Here is a 17,634-nt window from a genome sequence, read left to right as displayed (position 1 = left end):
ACTACATAAATAGTATATAGACATGATACAAGCAGTACAGTGTGTATATAGATTCTTTATAGAGGACGTGTAGATGATGGGTAGGCTGAAAGCCCGCAGGCGCTCCCGCCGCAGAGGGATGCCTGGCAGGTCCCTCCCGAGCGCCTCCCGGGGACCGGCAGCCCCCCCCCGTAGGGTTGTACAGGTTGTAAGGTTGTAACCCCTTAAGGTTGTAACTCCCCCCCCCCCGTAAGGCTGCTGCCTTACCCCCCTCCGCCTCCGCGGGGGTCCCGTCCTTCGCCCAGGGCCCCAGCACCCAGGTCAGGGCCGGGGCTGCCCCTCCCTCAGGCCCCGCGATGGCGGGAAGGCGAAGCCCCGGCCGGGCAGACCCCCTCCCCTCAGCCCGCCGGGGCCGGCCGTGCCGCGGAGCTGCCGCCGCGGGCTCCCCGGGCGGGCGGGCCCGCTGTCCCCGGCGGAGGCGGGGCCGCGGCGGGCACCCCCCTCCCCTCAGCCGCCGGCTGAGCCTTAACAGGTAACGGAGGAGGCGCGACCGCCGCGGGGTCGGGCGGGATCTGCTTCCTGGGTTTGCTTTCGCTTCGGCGGGGACCGCCGCGCCGTGAGGGGCCGGGGCGGGCGCCCCTGGGCCGGGCCGGGCCCGCCCTCTCGCCGCGCCTTTCCCGCCCCGCCGGTCGCCCGTGTCCACTAACGCCGTCTCCGCCCTCGCCCGCAGGAGCCGCGGCGGGGCGATGGTGCCGGTGTGCGGCGGGGCGGGCGGCCGCCTGCTGCGGATGGCGGGGGCCGGGCGGAGGCCGCTTCTCCTCAGCCTCACCCGCCGCTGCCAGGCGGGGGGGAGCCCGGCCGCCCACGGCAGGGCCCTGGCCATCAAAAAGCGGGGCTACGACATCACCAGGAACCCCCACCTCAACAAGGTCGGTGCCGCCGGGGGTTTGTTTTCCAGGGGCGTGGGCGGCCGGGGTGAGAGGGAGGGGAGAGGGGCTCGGTGGCGGCTGGTGGGGCGGATGGGAGGCGGGAGAAGGTGCTCGAGTGGATCGCAGGTGTCCAGGTTTGCAGGTGTTTCGGCAGCGACGCCTGTGTCTGTCCCCAGCATCCGAAAGGGGGGCGAAGTGTTGGCGGAGATGGGGGAGCAGTCGCACGTCGACCTGAGCAGGGCGCAGGGTGAGTTTTATAAGCGACCACACGAACCGGCGCCATCGGAGCCGGTTACCCGGCTTCCCTCTGTCCGCTGCGGCTGCCGTGGTGGTGGCGGCACTGGAAGGGGCTGTGTAGGGTGTGAGCGCCTTTGGCAAGAACCTGAAGCCATTTGCCTGAAATCACAAACGAATGGGGCAGGAGAAAGCGTGGCCTCTCCTAAAAATCCAACACCTAAACCTACGGTATTTTGATGTACGTTGTACTGCACATGTAGCAGTAAACTGATCATTTACACCTTCATGTTAAAACAAGCATGTGTGCTTGTTCTGGTTGCAAAGCTTCCTTTCGTAGTATATCGGTAGCAATGTGCATACTGATACCTGAACAGCGTGTTTTGCCAAGGTGAAGATGTATTAGTTTTCAACACTGCGCAAACCTCAACATTTAAAAAAAAAAAAAAAGAAAAGCTTTAGGAGAAAGGTATTCAACAATGTCTGCAAGGTGTGTAAAATGAGACCCCATAATTTAGCCCCACGCTACTTTTGTGTCCCTTTCCATAATTTGAAGGGAAAAAAAGTGTAAAATCTGGACGAAAATTTTGGCATCAAATATGTCAGATTGAAGAATGTTGGGTTTCAGCTTGTTGTGTTCATATTGCTAAAAATAACGACAAATATATTAATTACCTTGAAAATAAGCAGATATTAAACATGATATTGATAGTTGATGGGGCTGCGACTACTTACCATCTGCTTGTTACGTAGTTATCTAGTACATGAGCCTCCTGTGTCGTCTTCTGGACTGGAGACTCTTTGGATCACAGCTTTTACTTTGTGTTGTACGCGGTGCTCTGGGCTTGCGTCTCCTGGTACCGTTTCAGCATCCATAGAGGTGAGAGGTGCACCCCTAAGGACCAAGGCACACGACGATGCAGGATGTTACCGAATATGCAACAGCTTTGTAGACGGTCTTGTTTGAATCGTTACACAGTGAATGTCTGTAAGGCTGAAGAGAAGCGGAACTGCCAACTATCTCATAAGCAAAAGTAATTCACCAGCGTTAAGTGGGTTTGATGAGTTTTTCTTCAGCATCTGGCTTGTTCTCTTGGGGGTTCGATGACAGTTATAAAGAGTGACATATAGCTAATGGTTCTAGTAGTCTTACATAAAATCAGTTCAAGCTGAAAAATTAATACTTTGACCTTTGCTCAGTGTAATGCGATAATAACACACAAATGGCTGAATCTATCCTATGTTTTAAATTGATCTGACTACCACAGAAGTAGATGTTTGAATGTTCCATTTGGTGATTTTCAGAACTGAGGCTTTTCTAAACTGTTTTCTCCCCTTTCAGCGAAAGAAAGTATTTCTTTTTAAGTCTAAATGAAATTTTAGTCCATGTGGAGAGAAGGGAAGAAAACTGCTTCTGTTAGAGGTAAAATATATTCTAGTGTGCCATGTTTAATTGGCCACGAGAAATCTCCCAGCTGGTCTCCAGCCTGGATGTTTGCTGTTTATGTTGTTATGTTCCTCTGTCAGTACGGACCTTGCAGTCATTGATATCGTGATCTACAGAACATCCAAGGGAGGACAGAAATGGCTGACATATGTGGTAAGAGATAGGGACTGCCTGTTTATGCACCTAGGTAACTAGTAACTACTCATTAGTAAATGTTCAGGCCCTCTTTCCAAACTTTTCTAAACAGGCTTCTATTTCTCTGTTGCTCTTAACTCATTGTAGTATCTAAGGAATTAACTGTTCACCTGAAACAGGATATTTCAGATAGTTCATGTGTTCTCAACGTATGATTGATGGCCTTTTGATCTGCTGTGCTGCAGTGGCGTAGGTGAAAATTAGGGATCTTGATAGATTTTCAGCTGTTGTACTCTCATCACAAAGCAATTACTGTTCACCCGTTTGGTAGGTAAATGCGTAGGTCATTGTCTTTTTTCTACAGTGGATCTTACTTTAATCTAAGCTTTCATCTGATCGAAGGCTGCTCTGCAGGGTATAGTCCTTACCTCTCTCCAAGAACCTTAGAAAAAGTTTTTTAAAGTGAGGGTTTGGGCAGCAACTGTTTTGCTGCTTTAGTCAAAGCCCTGGCTGTTTTATAGCTTCTGGGTGAAGTTTAAAGCGTCAGTCTAAAGCTATGAAGTGTGTGGTATTTATTCAACGAAGGCTATGTCCCTCCAGCAGAATCACAGACAGATTTACAGTCTGAGGCTAATGATCCAAGTCTTTGCTTGCTTATTAAGTCAAAGCTGCTTCGTGGAAGCCTTTCAGACTCAGAAGTCACTGCTGCCAGGTCCTCTGTAATACCCTAAATATCAGTAAAAGCAGGTGATGGATGTAAGAAATTTGCAGTTATTTCTTTCCTTTTGTCATTACTATGTGAAGTTGGCTGGTTTTTCTGATGTAAAGGAATTAAATTTCTAAATACTGACCAAGGGTGCCAACACTATATTAAGCATAGATTGTAAATGAGTTATCTCCAGTTCTTAAATTATTTGACCAGTCAATGCACTGTGTATAAGAGCTTGCTTGACCAGGGATTTGGGGGAAAATTTAGAGGGGAAAAAAACTGTTCTGCAGTTAAGGCAAGACTGGATTCCATCTCTGAGACTGGGTTTGATTATGTCTCAGACCTTCTGTGTGACATTGGGGAAGTCATGTGCAAGGAAATCTTGTGGCTTAAATCATTGGACAGTAGGAGGAACTTTGAAGACAGAACTGATTATGCTTTATCTATGCTGACTCTAAGCACACTGTGTTTTTTCTGTGTTATTCAGATATGGTTCTTCCTTCTGTTTGCAAGTGTTATAGCCCCTGTCTGATCTAAGGGCAGGACTCGGGAAATGTCAGCATTTTTCTGAGGGGTGCTTGCAGTCTTAAAAGGCAGTAGCAGTTGTTCTCAGCTGACAGAACAGTCTCAGAAATAATAGGGGGATGAGGAAGGGCTTGTCACATGTTGTCATGAAATGCCTCATGCGGTAGTTCTTCTTTTCCTGCCTTTGAATGCTGCAAAATTGGAAAATGTAAAAATGTTAACAATGTCAGATAACCACAGCGAACTGGTAAGAGCGTTCTGTGGCGATCCAAGTGCAAGCTGGATTCCAGGGGGATTTGTTAGAAGCTTTGGCTTCTTATACGTAAGTGACTTGCTGACAGGGCAGCAGCAGTGCTGGACCGGCTGAGAGACAGCTCTGTTCTACTGTGGGGCCTCAGCCTTGCGAAAAGCTAGTTCAGCACTCGGATCCTGGGAGGGAAGGTGGGGCACCTCTTACCCACTACCTCATTTATCAAAGTTGCCTTGTGTTTGGTGTGGTCAAGGCCATGTTGTGTCCTCTCTGACGCTGCTCTCCGTTCTTATGATTTGTGCAATTCTGCTCATCTCAGATGTGCTGTTCATGATTCCCCAGTTCTTCCAGGGACTCCATCAAATTCACGTGCCCTTCTCTGTGTTTTAACAAACACAGACTGAGCTGGACAATTCCCAGTTTGATTACACACCTGTAGGAACTCAAAAATCTTGCCTTGTCCAAAATCGACTGTAATTTTGTTCATGACATCGGACTGCCTCTAGTTCTGCACTGTTCGGTTGGAAGGTTGATGGCACTTCATGCATTTTTCTGGAAGTCCTAATTTTGAGATAAATTGTGCTTCTTTGGAGATTTGCCATCACAAACAGGTGCAGAGCTGGAGGTCACAGTTTGTTTCCAGAGGGGCAGGGTATTGCTGTATTTGAAGGGCTGAGATGCGTAACAGATAAACGCTGAACTTTCCTGCAGGGTGCAATGCAGAGATCAGAATTTGGGGTCTTCTGTGTACATCTGGCTACCACTCTGTACTCTTTTGATGTCCATGCATGTTCTCCATTTCTTTTCATGGAATGTGTCATAATGAATTATCAAAAAAAAAAAAAAAACAACAACAAAACAAAATTACCAATTTGGATTTGTAAGAATGAAACTTTAAAGAATTGCTGTAGGTTTCTGCAGTGTTTTTGGAATGTACTGCTGTACACATCATTAAAATGCAGAAAGTTTGCTTGTCCTTCAGCTTTGAGGGGATTGGAATTGAGCTCACTGAGGGTTCTTTGAACATAGCGTCAGTGATTTGCCGCTGCAGCTGAGAAAAGATGATACAGTCTCGCACATGGCTGTACTCTGCAACTGTGGTGAAACAGGCCTAAAATTAGCTGGATTTGTAAAATGACTGGATTCAAACAAAATTAGTAATGAGCACAAGAACAGTGTGTCTGAAATGGCAGTTGGCAAGATCAAATTGAGGCAGGATTCTATTTTCGGAGTAGTAAATCTCCTCTCTAAATCCACAAGGTTTTATTCTTACAACTGGAGTTTCTGGTTGGCTAGCTTTGGGTCTGGATAGGCGTATGACTACTGAGGTAGGCACAGGGCTTTAAGTGGCTGTGTGATTCCCAGCATTTGTTAACTTACCATCTGTTCATATTTTGCAAAGTAGGAATATGAGGTGGGCAGAGTTTGGAGGTTCCCCTTTTATTTTTCAGGAGCCTGTAGCTGTTCAAGCAAGTTTTAAGGGACAAGTTTTAGACTAGACAAGTTCATTTAAAAAAAATAAAAATTAAAATAATCCACGGAGAGTTACTAAATACGCTAAAACCACACCCGGCTTAGAAAGTCCCCAAACTGAAAATGATGAAAGGATGGGAGTGTGCAGGGGGAGAGTCTCCTGTTCACCTGTGTTATTTACTCTTCTGAAGGTTTATGGCTTCTCCTGGAGACAGGATGCTCATGTAGGTGAACTGACCTGATAGGACTCTCATGTTTCTAGGGATATCAAACCACTTTCATGGCCAAACCCTGCAGCACATGGACCACTTCAAACCCAAGCCGAACCATAGCTGAGAGAGCTCTTTATCAAATCATGCTTCAACTCCTCTAGAGTTGAAACGTGAGTGAGCTGGAGCACCATGCAGTGTGAGCCTTCGATGGTGTCCAGGGCAGAGAGCAGTTTTCATGTTTTTACTTGTTCTTTATTTCATCAGGCAAGCCCAGAGGTATCGCCATTGACTTCAGTGGAAGCAAACTCCAAGGAGATGAGCTTCGGCCCAGTATTTTGGCAGATGTGGTGGTGTTTGGGAAATATGATTGATCGGTTAGATTTGTTTTGGCCTTCATCCTGGCACGCGGAGTTTCATTTTTGTTTGTTTGGTGTTAATGTCAAGCATATATTTTTTTCTGAGTCCAAAGTATCTTCTTGGCAATGCCATTTCCTAATGTTTTGGTACCAAAGAACTTGTTGTTATGGCATGGTCAGCAAACTAAGCCCAAACTAAATCTGTCGGTGCTTCCAGTATTGGCAGCAGCCTGCAAAAGTCCCTTTGCTTCCCCAGCTTGGATTGCAGTCGCTATCCCTTATCACAGCCAAACCAGGAGGCCACCTGCCTTCCTGTCCCTCTGCATAATCTCTTGCCAACACTGTCACTCTCGCCTTTGGGACACCGTTAATGCTTTGGGAGTAGAGCTCTTGTGGAAAAGCTTGGAAGTGCAGAGGAAGTCTGCTGCTGCCAAGGTGAGAGGGGTGCTGATGCAGACCCTGCCTCTGTGTCGCACTAACCCTGTAATACGTTGGTCCTTGTTTTGCCTTTAGCCCCCGTAAATGCATTCAGAGGTCTTGGAAGTATTGGTTGGGCAGCTTTTACAAGTGCTGAGTTTATGCTTGCAGTCGCTGTAAGATATTAATAAAAATAAATTGCGTTGGAACCAAAATACTTGTTTTTGTTTTCTGAGAAGTTTACATTATAAAAATACTTTTAAAATTACCTTTAAGTTGTGGAAGTTCATTAGCTTGGCAGCTGCCTATGTTGGTTTCTTTTTGTCATGACCTTTCTGTTAGAGAAGCCTTAATCCTTACACCAGGCATGTTTTGGTAGAGCAGAGCCCAGGCTTTATGTAGCTCTTGTTTCATAGGGTGGATTAAGTTTTCTGGCGCTTGAATAAAAACTGCATTTAAGAAACACAAACTGTTTGATAAATAGTATGAAAATTGATATTGTTGCAGTTAGAATGGATCCAAGGCTGAATGTTAAGGCTTACTCAGCATTCCTATTCATCGCAGCTAGTGAAATGTGTGGCAAACAACCAGTTGATTACTTTGGAAGCACTGTGGATGTTGGCGGGAAGACTGAGCATATTGTATGTGGGGCTGGTTCTGTAAACAGTCTTCACTCCACTGACCTCAGCAGGCTTCAAGCCTTGCCCCACGTAAGTAGCATGGCTTATAATGTCATTGATCTTAGAAACTGTGCTGCTGTATGTCGAGATGAGTCACTGGTGCTCATCAGAATTAGTGATGGTTTAACTCAAGCTGCTGAAAGGCAGTGCTAATTCACAAGATGAAGCGAAGAGTGATATTTTGTGGCTTGGTTTTGATTTCGGATGAATTTGCCCTGCAGTAAGGTACCTACTAGAGATGGGTCTGGCAGCTTTGTAGTGCTGTGTGGCAGAGTTTGACCCCTGAATTTTTGCATTTGTTGTGTCGTAGATCTGGCACTTGCTGAACAAAACTGGAACTAAAGCAAATTCTATTTGACTTGATTTTGGATAAAGAGAATGTAAGCTGAATTCCTCTCTAGCTTCTATAGCAGCCATGTCCAGAGGAACACTCTAGCTGCTGTTACTGGCATTCATTCAGAGCTGAGAAAGGAAAGATGGGTCTCTAACGGAGGCAAACTAACCCAGCACTTTCTTGGGAACAAGAGATGGAAACTATTCAGTGACTCTGCTGCTCTGATTTGAAGCCTGATGGTAAGAGAAACTGAGTGCTTGGCATCCTGAGGTTTGGGTCTCAGTGCACAATGTTCCTCCTTCCAGGGGGAAAAGCCCCCCAGCTGATCGGACCATGTGATCTGGATACCCAAAAGACCCATAGACTAACACCAACTCTCTAATAGGGTTTTACTTTAGTAGGAGCAGCATGTGGATTTTAATTCCTCTGTTACAAGGTGAGAGTGGTTTTTGTAAACACTGTGTCTTATATAAAAAAAAATGCTGCTTTGCCCTAGTTTTATCAGTGCACTATACTGAAATTGAGGAGTGGCAGAAATGGGTTTTGTTAGGCTCATAGATATGCAAGATCATCTTATAAACTTACAGGATGACCTCAGCTGTGTAGTTTGGCCGTCAATCTTGTATCTCTAATCACCATATATCTAGCTTCTGTTCTGTTTTTCATCTGCTGACACAATCAAGTGCAGCATGCAATTTCTTAAAATCAGCATAAATTCCATAGCTTGCCTGTGCTGTGGGAACAGAACATAATAATTGCAAATGGTACTGTATTTTTTTTTTTTTTTTAATTTAGAGAACAATAAATGGGATTCAACACAATAAGAGGGAGTTTTTCAGTTTAATACACAGTAATAATCTTCTGGCTGTACCCTATTTGTCCCTTTCCCACCCCCATGAATAATTCTTAGTTTCACGCCATCTGCAGAACCCTACATGTAGTAATTTTTTTTCTCTTTAGTAAAAAAGCATACTGGAACAAAGCACACAGTCATCTTTCTATTCACTAGACATGTTTTGCTGAGGGGCTTGTGCTCCAGCTGTATTCCACGGTTATGAATACGGTGGACAGAGATGTGCCTTCTGCTCAGAAAGAACTGGGCTCCAAAGATTTGTTTATCTGAGAGCCCAGTTTGATCCTACTGTAAGCGATGGCTAGTTCCTGTGAGTTGGGGAGAACCAGGATTTAATCCACAAACTGTTAACAGGCAACTGCACTCTATTGATACCCTTGCTCAAGGGGGGAATTATGAGCATTTGTAATATTTAGTTTCCTCTGGGGCTTTGGGATAGTTTTCTTTCTCTGACTTGCTGTAAGTGATGCTGATTTACCTTCCTGCTTCCCCAGCTTGCCTGGCTGCTGCGAGAGATACTATGCAAACATCTGCTTTTGGCAGCTGTCCTGTGCTTTCACTGTTTTACTCATTCTTCACTTCAAAGAAGTGGTTTTCTTCACTTCTTGCCAGCGTGTGCCCCCGTGCAGACAGCACCCAGGCATTTCTAGCACCGAGCCCCTTGCAGTCAGACCCTGGAATCTGATACTGGCGCTGCCAATGCCCGTGCCTGCTGTAGCTGAAAGCTGGGTGCTGCCCTGCACGGGAGAAGCCTTGCCTGTACCAATCTCTGAGTAAATGCCATGCAAGAGTACAGCTTGTCCTGTTTTGTTGTTGTTGGGGTTTTTTTTAACCAAGAGAGCAGGGAGTTAAGAGGCAAATGGTTATTTTAATTATCCTTGGGGTTCTGGATCCAGAAATATTCTTACACTGGCAAAACCTAGGAGACAAGTCAGGCTGAAAAAACAAAGTTTTTGCTTTGTCTCTTGCTTTTCCTCTGACTGTTACTTATTTTTCTGTCTTTTTCTCACAGATTTATCAGACCTGCTACCAAACCTTGAACAGCCTATTGTAGTGTTCACCCAAATAGATTCTTTTGGCACAGACTAATTAGCTTTAGAGCTGTTGTGAGCAGGTCAGACAGGCCTTGATGCTTGGGGGAAAATAAACACTGTGCTGTAATTCCGTTTCTTTCAATAGAAAGCTTAGGACAACAGTAAACTTGACTACTTTCAGCTTATAATGTGCTCTAGTAGAGATGATGAGCACATTTTTAATTTTTAACCGCCTCTTTGAGGCCCAGGGGTGACACTTGCTATCTGTCTCCCCAAACAACATGACATTTTGATAAATGGCTTATGTATTGTCAGCCTAATACAATATCTTTCTTTTAAAAATGTTTTAAATGGCAAAGGTTTTTATAGTTCTGCAGCTGCCAAACACAAAACTCAGACATAAACTGAGCAGACTATGGTTCTGACAAGAAAAATAACGCCAACGCAAAAGTTTTCTGCATATCAACATTTTCTGCTTCACTTCACTTTGCAGCTCTCTGCTGTGCATGTATCGTTTTTCAACACGTGGAACCATGGAACCGAAACAGGTTTTCAGTAAATTTCTAGATTGTATGTAAAAAAAGATTAGCTCCACATCTCAGAGAAATTTTTTTCTGTGCGTCTAGCTTATAAAGTGATAAGTCTGTTTTGTAGTATGTCCATATGGATTAGCTCTGTTCAGCCTCGTAAAATGTGTAGTTAAGGCTTTACTGTGTTTCTCAACATTGGAAGGAATTACTTATTTCAAATACAGCAGTATTATGTTCTCTTGGACAAGACATCTTGAACTTCAACTCTTTGGCTTGGCTAACAGATTTGTCACTTTGCCTAGTGATTGAATTTATTATGGAAACTATTAAACTCTGTTTAATCTTCATTTGAAGAAGGTTTGATGTTAAACCAGCAGGTAATTTTAGCTGTGATTCTTTGCAAATGAGCGAATGGATTGTACATGCCAAATCCAGTCATTTTTGGAGATGTCCAGATTATTAAGAGTTTCTGTTGTCAGGATGGTCTAAGCATGTAAGCAGGGCAGGGGCTGGAGGGAGAGAGAATGTGTTTTATTAGGCCAACTGATTTGGGTGGGGGGGAGAAGTAAAACCAGGGATTTGCATGTTCATAGCCCTTCATCTAGCAATTCATTTTTTTTTTTATCCCCAACTAGATCAGTTGTTCCAATAAACAAAAACCCAAAACCGAAACTTCTCCCTGTTAGCCATTTCCTACCTCACAGGGAATTACATGTCTTCATGTTGCCATTTGTGTCTGTAGCTAATTGCTGGGATAAAACAACTGCGTCTGTAAATCAGATCCCTTGATCACAATTATTGGAGGGACAAGGCCCTTCTCTCCCCTAATATTGCATAAAGGTTTCTAAATCTAGCCATAAAACGAGCCAAATAACAAAAATTGCTTGCTGAAGTGCTAAGTCTGAATACTGTGGAAAAAAAATAAATATAGTCTAAAAACGTATTGTATCTCCCATTGATTTGGATTTTTTTTTTTTACACAGATCCTCTTTAAAACCAAAAAAACCGCCAGGAGAGCAAACCATTTGCGCTTGTGCGATGTGCACAAAGTCTGAATTCCAGCAGACGATCTCATAGGGGAGAGAAAAGGGCTGTACAATGGTTGCAGGAGCATGAAAACCACTCGTCGGTGTACTGGCATAGTCAGGCAGTTTAGGTGGTTACTGGGTGAGGGAGACAGTTTGCACAAGGGGATCTGAAAGTGTTGGAAGTGGTGAGGACATTGGGAAGAAGAGTTGAAAAGTCCTCTCTTCCCCCAGTGCCTAGCAGATGGCTTGGCTTGATGGGTGAAAGCGATGGAAAGCAATGATAAATGTGACCATGTGCCTCAGGTAGGTACATCTAGAGAAAACTTTCCAAGCATAAGTTAATGCTGATCCTAATGCAGAATGGCTTGTGTTCTGCGGTGCCTGCTACTTTATGCTCACTAGTGAATTTGCTTACATTGGTGTCTCATAAGCTTGTCAAGTAAAGCACATTCAAACGCAAACTCAGTTGCTCAAAGGTAATAAAAGAATTTTTTTCCCTCTCAAGTTTGGAGGATTTTCAGTGCACGTACTACTGGGACTTGTTTCTCATCGCACGCATGCAACAGATTCCTCTTAGGTTTGGTAAATTGCCCAGGTTGTGATGTGCAGCAGTATTTATTAGAAGGAGACATGTGTGACATGCCTTTCGCTCCATGTGCTGATGCCAGCAGCTTTTGCTGGCTTATGTCTGGGGGGAAAAAAAATGCTTGCAACAGCACAGAGGTCTCCCTGAGCATTGCTCTTTGGTTTCTAAGAGGCAGCACAGGCTTAAGCCATTGGGAGGCTTTCCACTGATTTCAATCAACTTTGCATCAAGCCTTTTTTGAATTTAGGAATAAGCAACTGTACTGTTCAAGATGTGAGATTATTTGATCACAAAAGGATAAGATTAAAGGTAGTATAGTGTGAAATTTCACCATCTTGCTCTGTTAATAGATAGTAATTAACATGGAAGCATATGTGAAAAATTGTGCTTACTGATTGTTTAAGCCAAAATCTCAAAGCAAAAATGACATTTGCCAATATCATCAATTTCTGCTGATGCAGAATCACATGAAGGCTCCAGCTGCTTCCATAGTTCTGTGTCCCAAAAATCAAAAGTGCTTTTTAGTACTCTTTATTTTAGCATTATCTGTCCAAGCTTATTCATCTTCCTTATGAGCTTTGGAGCAACCAATTCAGCGATGCCTTTCCAGTGCCAAAAGCTGTCCTCTGGCATGCAAGCAAGAAGAGCCGGACATCTTCACAAGAGCTTCTGCAGGGAAAATGAGGGCACTAAGTGAGATAGCTTGGAGAGCTTGAAGCTGCCCTGGAGAGTTCTTGTAGCTTAATGAGACTTACAAAAGTGCCTTTGAATTGTGACCTTCCAGATGTCCACTGGTCAAGGGTAACTGGGATTATGAAACCAGAATGAATGCATGACTGATGCTTGCTGAAACCAGGCCACTCTCCCTGAAGGCAAGTAATTGTTTTGGATTTAGCATGTTTACTATATTTGAAGTTTTAAGATAACAGAGTCATTTCTCTTAAAAATAGAAAAGAAGTGATGCAAAGGTGCTGGAAAGCAGCAGCAAGACTCTGGCTGCTGCTGGAAAATAGGTTTGGTGATGGCCATTTTTAAAAAGTTAATTGCATTTTAAAGATAAGCTTTAATGGATTTGGCAGTGAGAGTGCAACTGTAACCAGATCTTGTTGTTTTGTACAAGTGCCTTTCAGGTTTCTCTGCAAGGTCAAATGTCCTATTGACTGGCAGCTGGACTGCTTTGCTTGTAGGAATGTAACTGGTATTTGGTGGAGTTGCAAAATGAGTCTCCCTACTGAAGCCAAATATAAAAGTGCATGAGAGTCCAGCAGTTTCACTTCCTGCAAAGCTGGAAACCCTTGTAGCATTTATTAGGATTTCCTGCAGGGAAAGAGGGATGTTAATATTGTTTGACTTACAGAATCATAATATTTGCATTGCAATTTGTAACACAGAGCAAGAAGTTTTCAATTAGTATTTCCTGAGGAATAGCAAATTCAATAAAGTGGATGCTTTTAACTTTTTACTTTTTGTCAGAGAATAAATAAAGCAGCTCACAGGAGCTTAAATGTTCCACAGTGCTGCAGTAGGGAACAAGAACAGTGAATGAGGTTACAGATCTACAAGGAAGCAATGAACAGCTGAAACTGTTCTTGTGTCTTTCTCAATGTCTTTGCTTGGCGTCATCATAATTTAATCTCTGAACCGTGGTACTGTATCAAGTGTGCTTGTGGGAGGCATAAACCTCAGTCTTGTTGATAAAATAGTCACTTGGTCAGTTCACTGCTTGTTTTCATTTTCTTAGTGTTACAAAATGGCTCTCAAAATCTAAGCTGATTGCAATGAACCCTGATTTGGGGCCCAACCCAAATTTCCTTGAAGTCTTGGGAGCGTCTTCCCTTTCAGATCTGTAGTAATTTTATACTATGGGACATGCTTTATGTGTCTTAGAGGCTTAAAACTTAATTTTGAGACAACATTGCTTTTTGCTATCCAGGCAGAAGAATGTTGCAAAGAGAGGTGAGGCACTTGGGCTGAGTATGGGAGAGTTTCCAGATCTGCAGTGTGCACGTATGCATGTGTCCACAGCAGTGGGCCTATCTGGATACGTGGTATTCTGTGCATTGCAGATATTCCTCATCTCCATTCTGGATGAGATGGGGCATTCCTGTCCCTTGAGGATAAGGAGATCCCGTTCACCCACAGACACTTGCACTGTCAATGTCTGAAGTGGCAGAGATACGTTCATGCTGTGAATGGGCACGTACTGGATGGCTTGTGCCGGAGTTGCTACTCTCTTTGTCGCTGATGTTTCAGGTACTCTAGCAAATAATTTCCCCTCTGTGCTTCAGTGTGCCCATCTCCTGCCCAGAGCATTGCTACACAGACCTCCTTTTCACAGCGGTCTTTGAAGACTGACTTCATCCACCTGCTTGTAGAACCTTGTAAGCAAAAGGGTGCCACAGGGCAAATAGTGCAACAGAATGAGCAACCAGTCCTTTTGAACCAGTTTCTTTGTACTCCCTATTTTTGCTCACTGCTGTTTTCCTGGATGTGGCTGGAGATCCTCTTTGCTCAAGAGAGATGAAGAGAGGGGCAGAGAGGAAAGATGAAAACAGGGAATAGAGGGACGAGTACTGGAGCTCAATCCCGTGAGATGAGGAGGAGGCTTTATCCAGCCTGAATTCTGTTGCCTCAGCACATACTGTAATATTAAAGATAATCAAGGTATCTCTGAGGTCGAGGAATCTTTCCTGCCCTCTGTTGTATGAAGCAGGCAGAGGCACTTAGGATTGCTGCTCCTGTGCAGAGCGTGAGCGTGCGGAACGCCCTGGCAGTTCGTAACGCGGCGCGGGAGATCCTGCGTCTCGTTCAGGTGCTGAGTGTTCACGCTTGCCATTACCCATGCTCACTATCTCCGGAGGTTTGGTCCAGCAGATGGTGAATGTTTCATCTAAGCTCTTTGTAAGACCAAACTATCTGTTGTCCAGGGTTACCACAAAAGTCCCTCTCACTGGCATTCTTTAAAATATCGTGGACTGAAAATGTCTCCTTTTGCACGGCATTAATTTCTCAGAGTGCCATGTGTGCATCCTGGTAATAGATACTGTGCGCGCACAAAAGGGAGCCACTGAACACCTTCCTGGGATACTTCTAACTTTACTGTTAAATGCATAATTTAAGGTTTAAAAATATCACCTGGAAAGCAATATATAAAACATTCTGTATACCAAAAGCTTATGTTCTCCTATCAAGAGTTTGTGTTTATTTCCAAGGTTCTTATGTTTGTAGCCAGGATTTTTCTGAGAAGAAATATGAAGTGCCTCCACAGTGAGACTGATGTGTCAAGGGTGTGCTGGATTTGCCTTTGCATATTTCTGCAGCACCCTTACACTACTTCTGGGCAGTGCATTTAGAATCAGAATCGTTTAGGTTGGAGGAGGCCTTTAAGATCATCAAGTCCAACTGTTAACTTAGCACTGCCAAGTCCACCACTAAACCATGTCCTTAAGCAACACATCTACCCGTCTTTTAAATACCTCCAGGGATGGAGACTCAACCACTTCCCTGGGCAGCCTGTTCCAGCGCCTGACTACCCTTTCAGTGAAGAAGTTTTTCCTAATATCCAACCTAAACCTCCCCTGGCGCAGCTTGAGGCCATTCCCTCTTGTCCTATTGCTTGCTACTTGGGAGAAGAGAGCGACCCCCAGCTCATACAACCTCCTTTCAGGCAGTTGTAGAGAGCAATAAGGTCTCCCCTCAGCCTCCTCTCCTCCAGACTAAACAACCCCAGCTCCCTCAGCCGCTCCTCATAAGACTTGTGCTCCAGACCCTTCACCTGTTTTGTTGCCCTTCTCTGGCCACGCTCCAGCACCTCGATGTCCTTCTTGTAGTGAGGGGCCCAGCACTGAACGCAGGATTCTGAACTGAACACACAGTATTTGCAGAGGTCTGACGTGTCTGGATGATGAGACTAACTTGCATCTGGGAACTATGGGGCTGACTCACACGTACACTATGGCCATATGTCTGGGACTCCTGGGCATCCTGCATCTGCTTTGCATATAGTCTGTACACACACAGAGAGGCTGATCATCTTTTGGATGCGTTGGATTTACCGTTCATTTGCACAATAACTTTGCATGGACGACTGTAGCTCTGAGCTGACTTCTGGACTTTCAGAAATCCTGGGGCAATGGCCGAAGTCCTGACACTTTTCCCCAGTAAAAGATCTAGGTGGAAATAGAGAACATGCCTTGAGATACTGGTACTTGAGAGAGCAGATCTCAAAGTTCATTCTTTAGAGAGGAGATCTATGTACATGTTTGGTAATTCACCCGAGAAATATGAGGTAAAGAAAAAAGATACTAGAAGTTGTAAAGGTACTTATTTATTGCTCCACAAATTAAGAAACTTCTTCATTATCTAGAATGCACCACTTAGGTTTAGAATTTCCTGCAACTTGAGCCTGAAGTGGAGAGACAGTGCTTTTTCACACCATCAAGATAGTGGTTAGACGCATCATCCCTGGCTGTGGTTGCCAGATTGTGGCCAAATATAGGAACTATTGAGTTTGAACATTGAGACGTGGAAAGAAAAGAAAACAATGTGACTGGGAGAAATGTTTGTGGTTTATTATTTCTTATTCCTCATTCTTGGAGGCATTCAGCACATAATGTGACTTTCAAGGCACGTATCATTCAGCTTTTGCTTTTCTTTAATGAGTTTCATTCAGGCATTGAAGTTCAAGCTATTGGAGTCCTAACACGCTCGCTGCATTACATCTAACACTTTTGAGCTCCGTTGTGTTTCTTACCAAATGGTTATGGAGGGCAGTGTCTGAATCAGTCTGGTACGCATTCGAGAAAGGATCGAGCAGTCATGAGCATCATATTAGTGTGTTATATTTCACACTTAGTTTTGGAGCACTCTCCTGAGATGGGGAAATGGAGTTATTCTCACTTCAGTGGGGAACTGAATTTAGCTTGCTCAAGGCAATATGGCATGTTTGTGGCAGACCAAGTAGGCGAGCATGAGTCTCTCCAAATTAACTTCTTACCAATTCAGCCAGCATACCTGTCTGCTCAGTTGTCTTATCATGGCGTCTTTTATCTCTGCCAGATCTCAATCACAGCCTGTTAGAACCTCGTGTGATATATCAACACCTGTATCCCATACGTGCCATCAAATATGCATAGTTTTATAAAATGAAAAGCATTTTGTGAAATATTTCCCAAAAGCCGTGTGCAAAGGAGGCAAGCGCTAATAAGCAGCTGTTCTAGGAAGGTTTTTTATTCTGTTTACCAGAACTCGCTTCATTTTTTTCCATTAATATGCTTAGTTAATCACTTAAAATTGTTGTCTTTATGTAACAGTTCAAAACTTCCAGTCTCACTGTGTATAAGTTTATAGGTGTTGGCATTTGTAACTTGAGGTAATTACCTTGTCTGCATTATTAAAGTAATAATTCAAAGAGAGAACCAAAATAGGGTAAATACTTATGCTTAAAGCTAATGGGCCAGAGACCTGGGTGTGATGGGTGGTCCTCCTGTGGCTATTGCTGAAGCATCTGATTGGACAGATGCTACAGTGATTTCTTAGAATTCGACAGATTATTGGCTTGACTTTCCTCTGATTTTATTTAATGACACCTTCCAGCAAATGCCTAGGACTAGATCCAAAGCAGATTGAATTTGATGGGAAACAAACAAGTAATTACAGCCCTTTGCAGTCAAGTATTCAGAGTTATAGCCTTATTGGCTTCATATTCATATTGCTTTGCTGAACTGGGGCGTAGGTTTTTGATTTAGTATCCCACTGCTGTGAGACTACAAGTGTCTCCTGGCCAAAGGCTATCTGAGGAGTGGCCTTAGAGGAGCACAGCTGGGTTGTGAACAAATGGCGATGCACTTCTGCTCTGCATTCAGAGGGCAGAGAAGCAAAAATGAAAACCAATAATGTATCTGTATTATTCAGTACCAGACAG

General features: G+C 44.1%; 1 protein-coding gene across 1 annotated transcript in view; it reads left to right on the top strand.

Annotated features, from left to right (window-relative positions):
• Window positions 1-725: 725 nt before the first annotated feature.
• The window catches only part of ME3 (malic enzyme 3), a gene marked incomplete at its 5' end in the record, with an annotated part of 133,370 nt that continues 116,461 nt past the window's right edge, over window positions 726-17,634 (top strand). The window contains one exon of the mRNA XM_082334230.1: window positions 726-908. Within this exon, the coding sequence (XP_082190356.1) occupies window positions 726-908 (183 nt within the window). The remainder of the gene's footprint in view (window positions 909-17,634) is intronic.

The sequence above is a fragment of the Platalea leucorodia genome, assembly GCF_965183815.1.
Source record: "Platalea leucorodia genome assembly, chromosome: 2".
Lineage (NCBI taxonomy): Eukaryota > Metazoa > Chordata > Aves > Pelecaniformes > Threskiornithidae > Platalea > Platalea leucorodia.
Note: the sequence above shows the minus strand (reverse complement) of the source record. Positions and strands in the feature narration are given on the sequence as shown.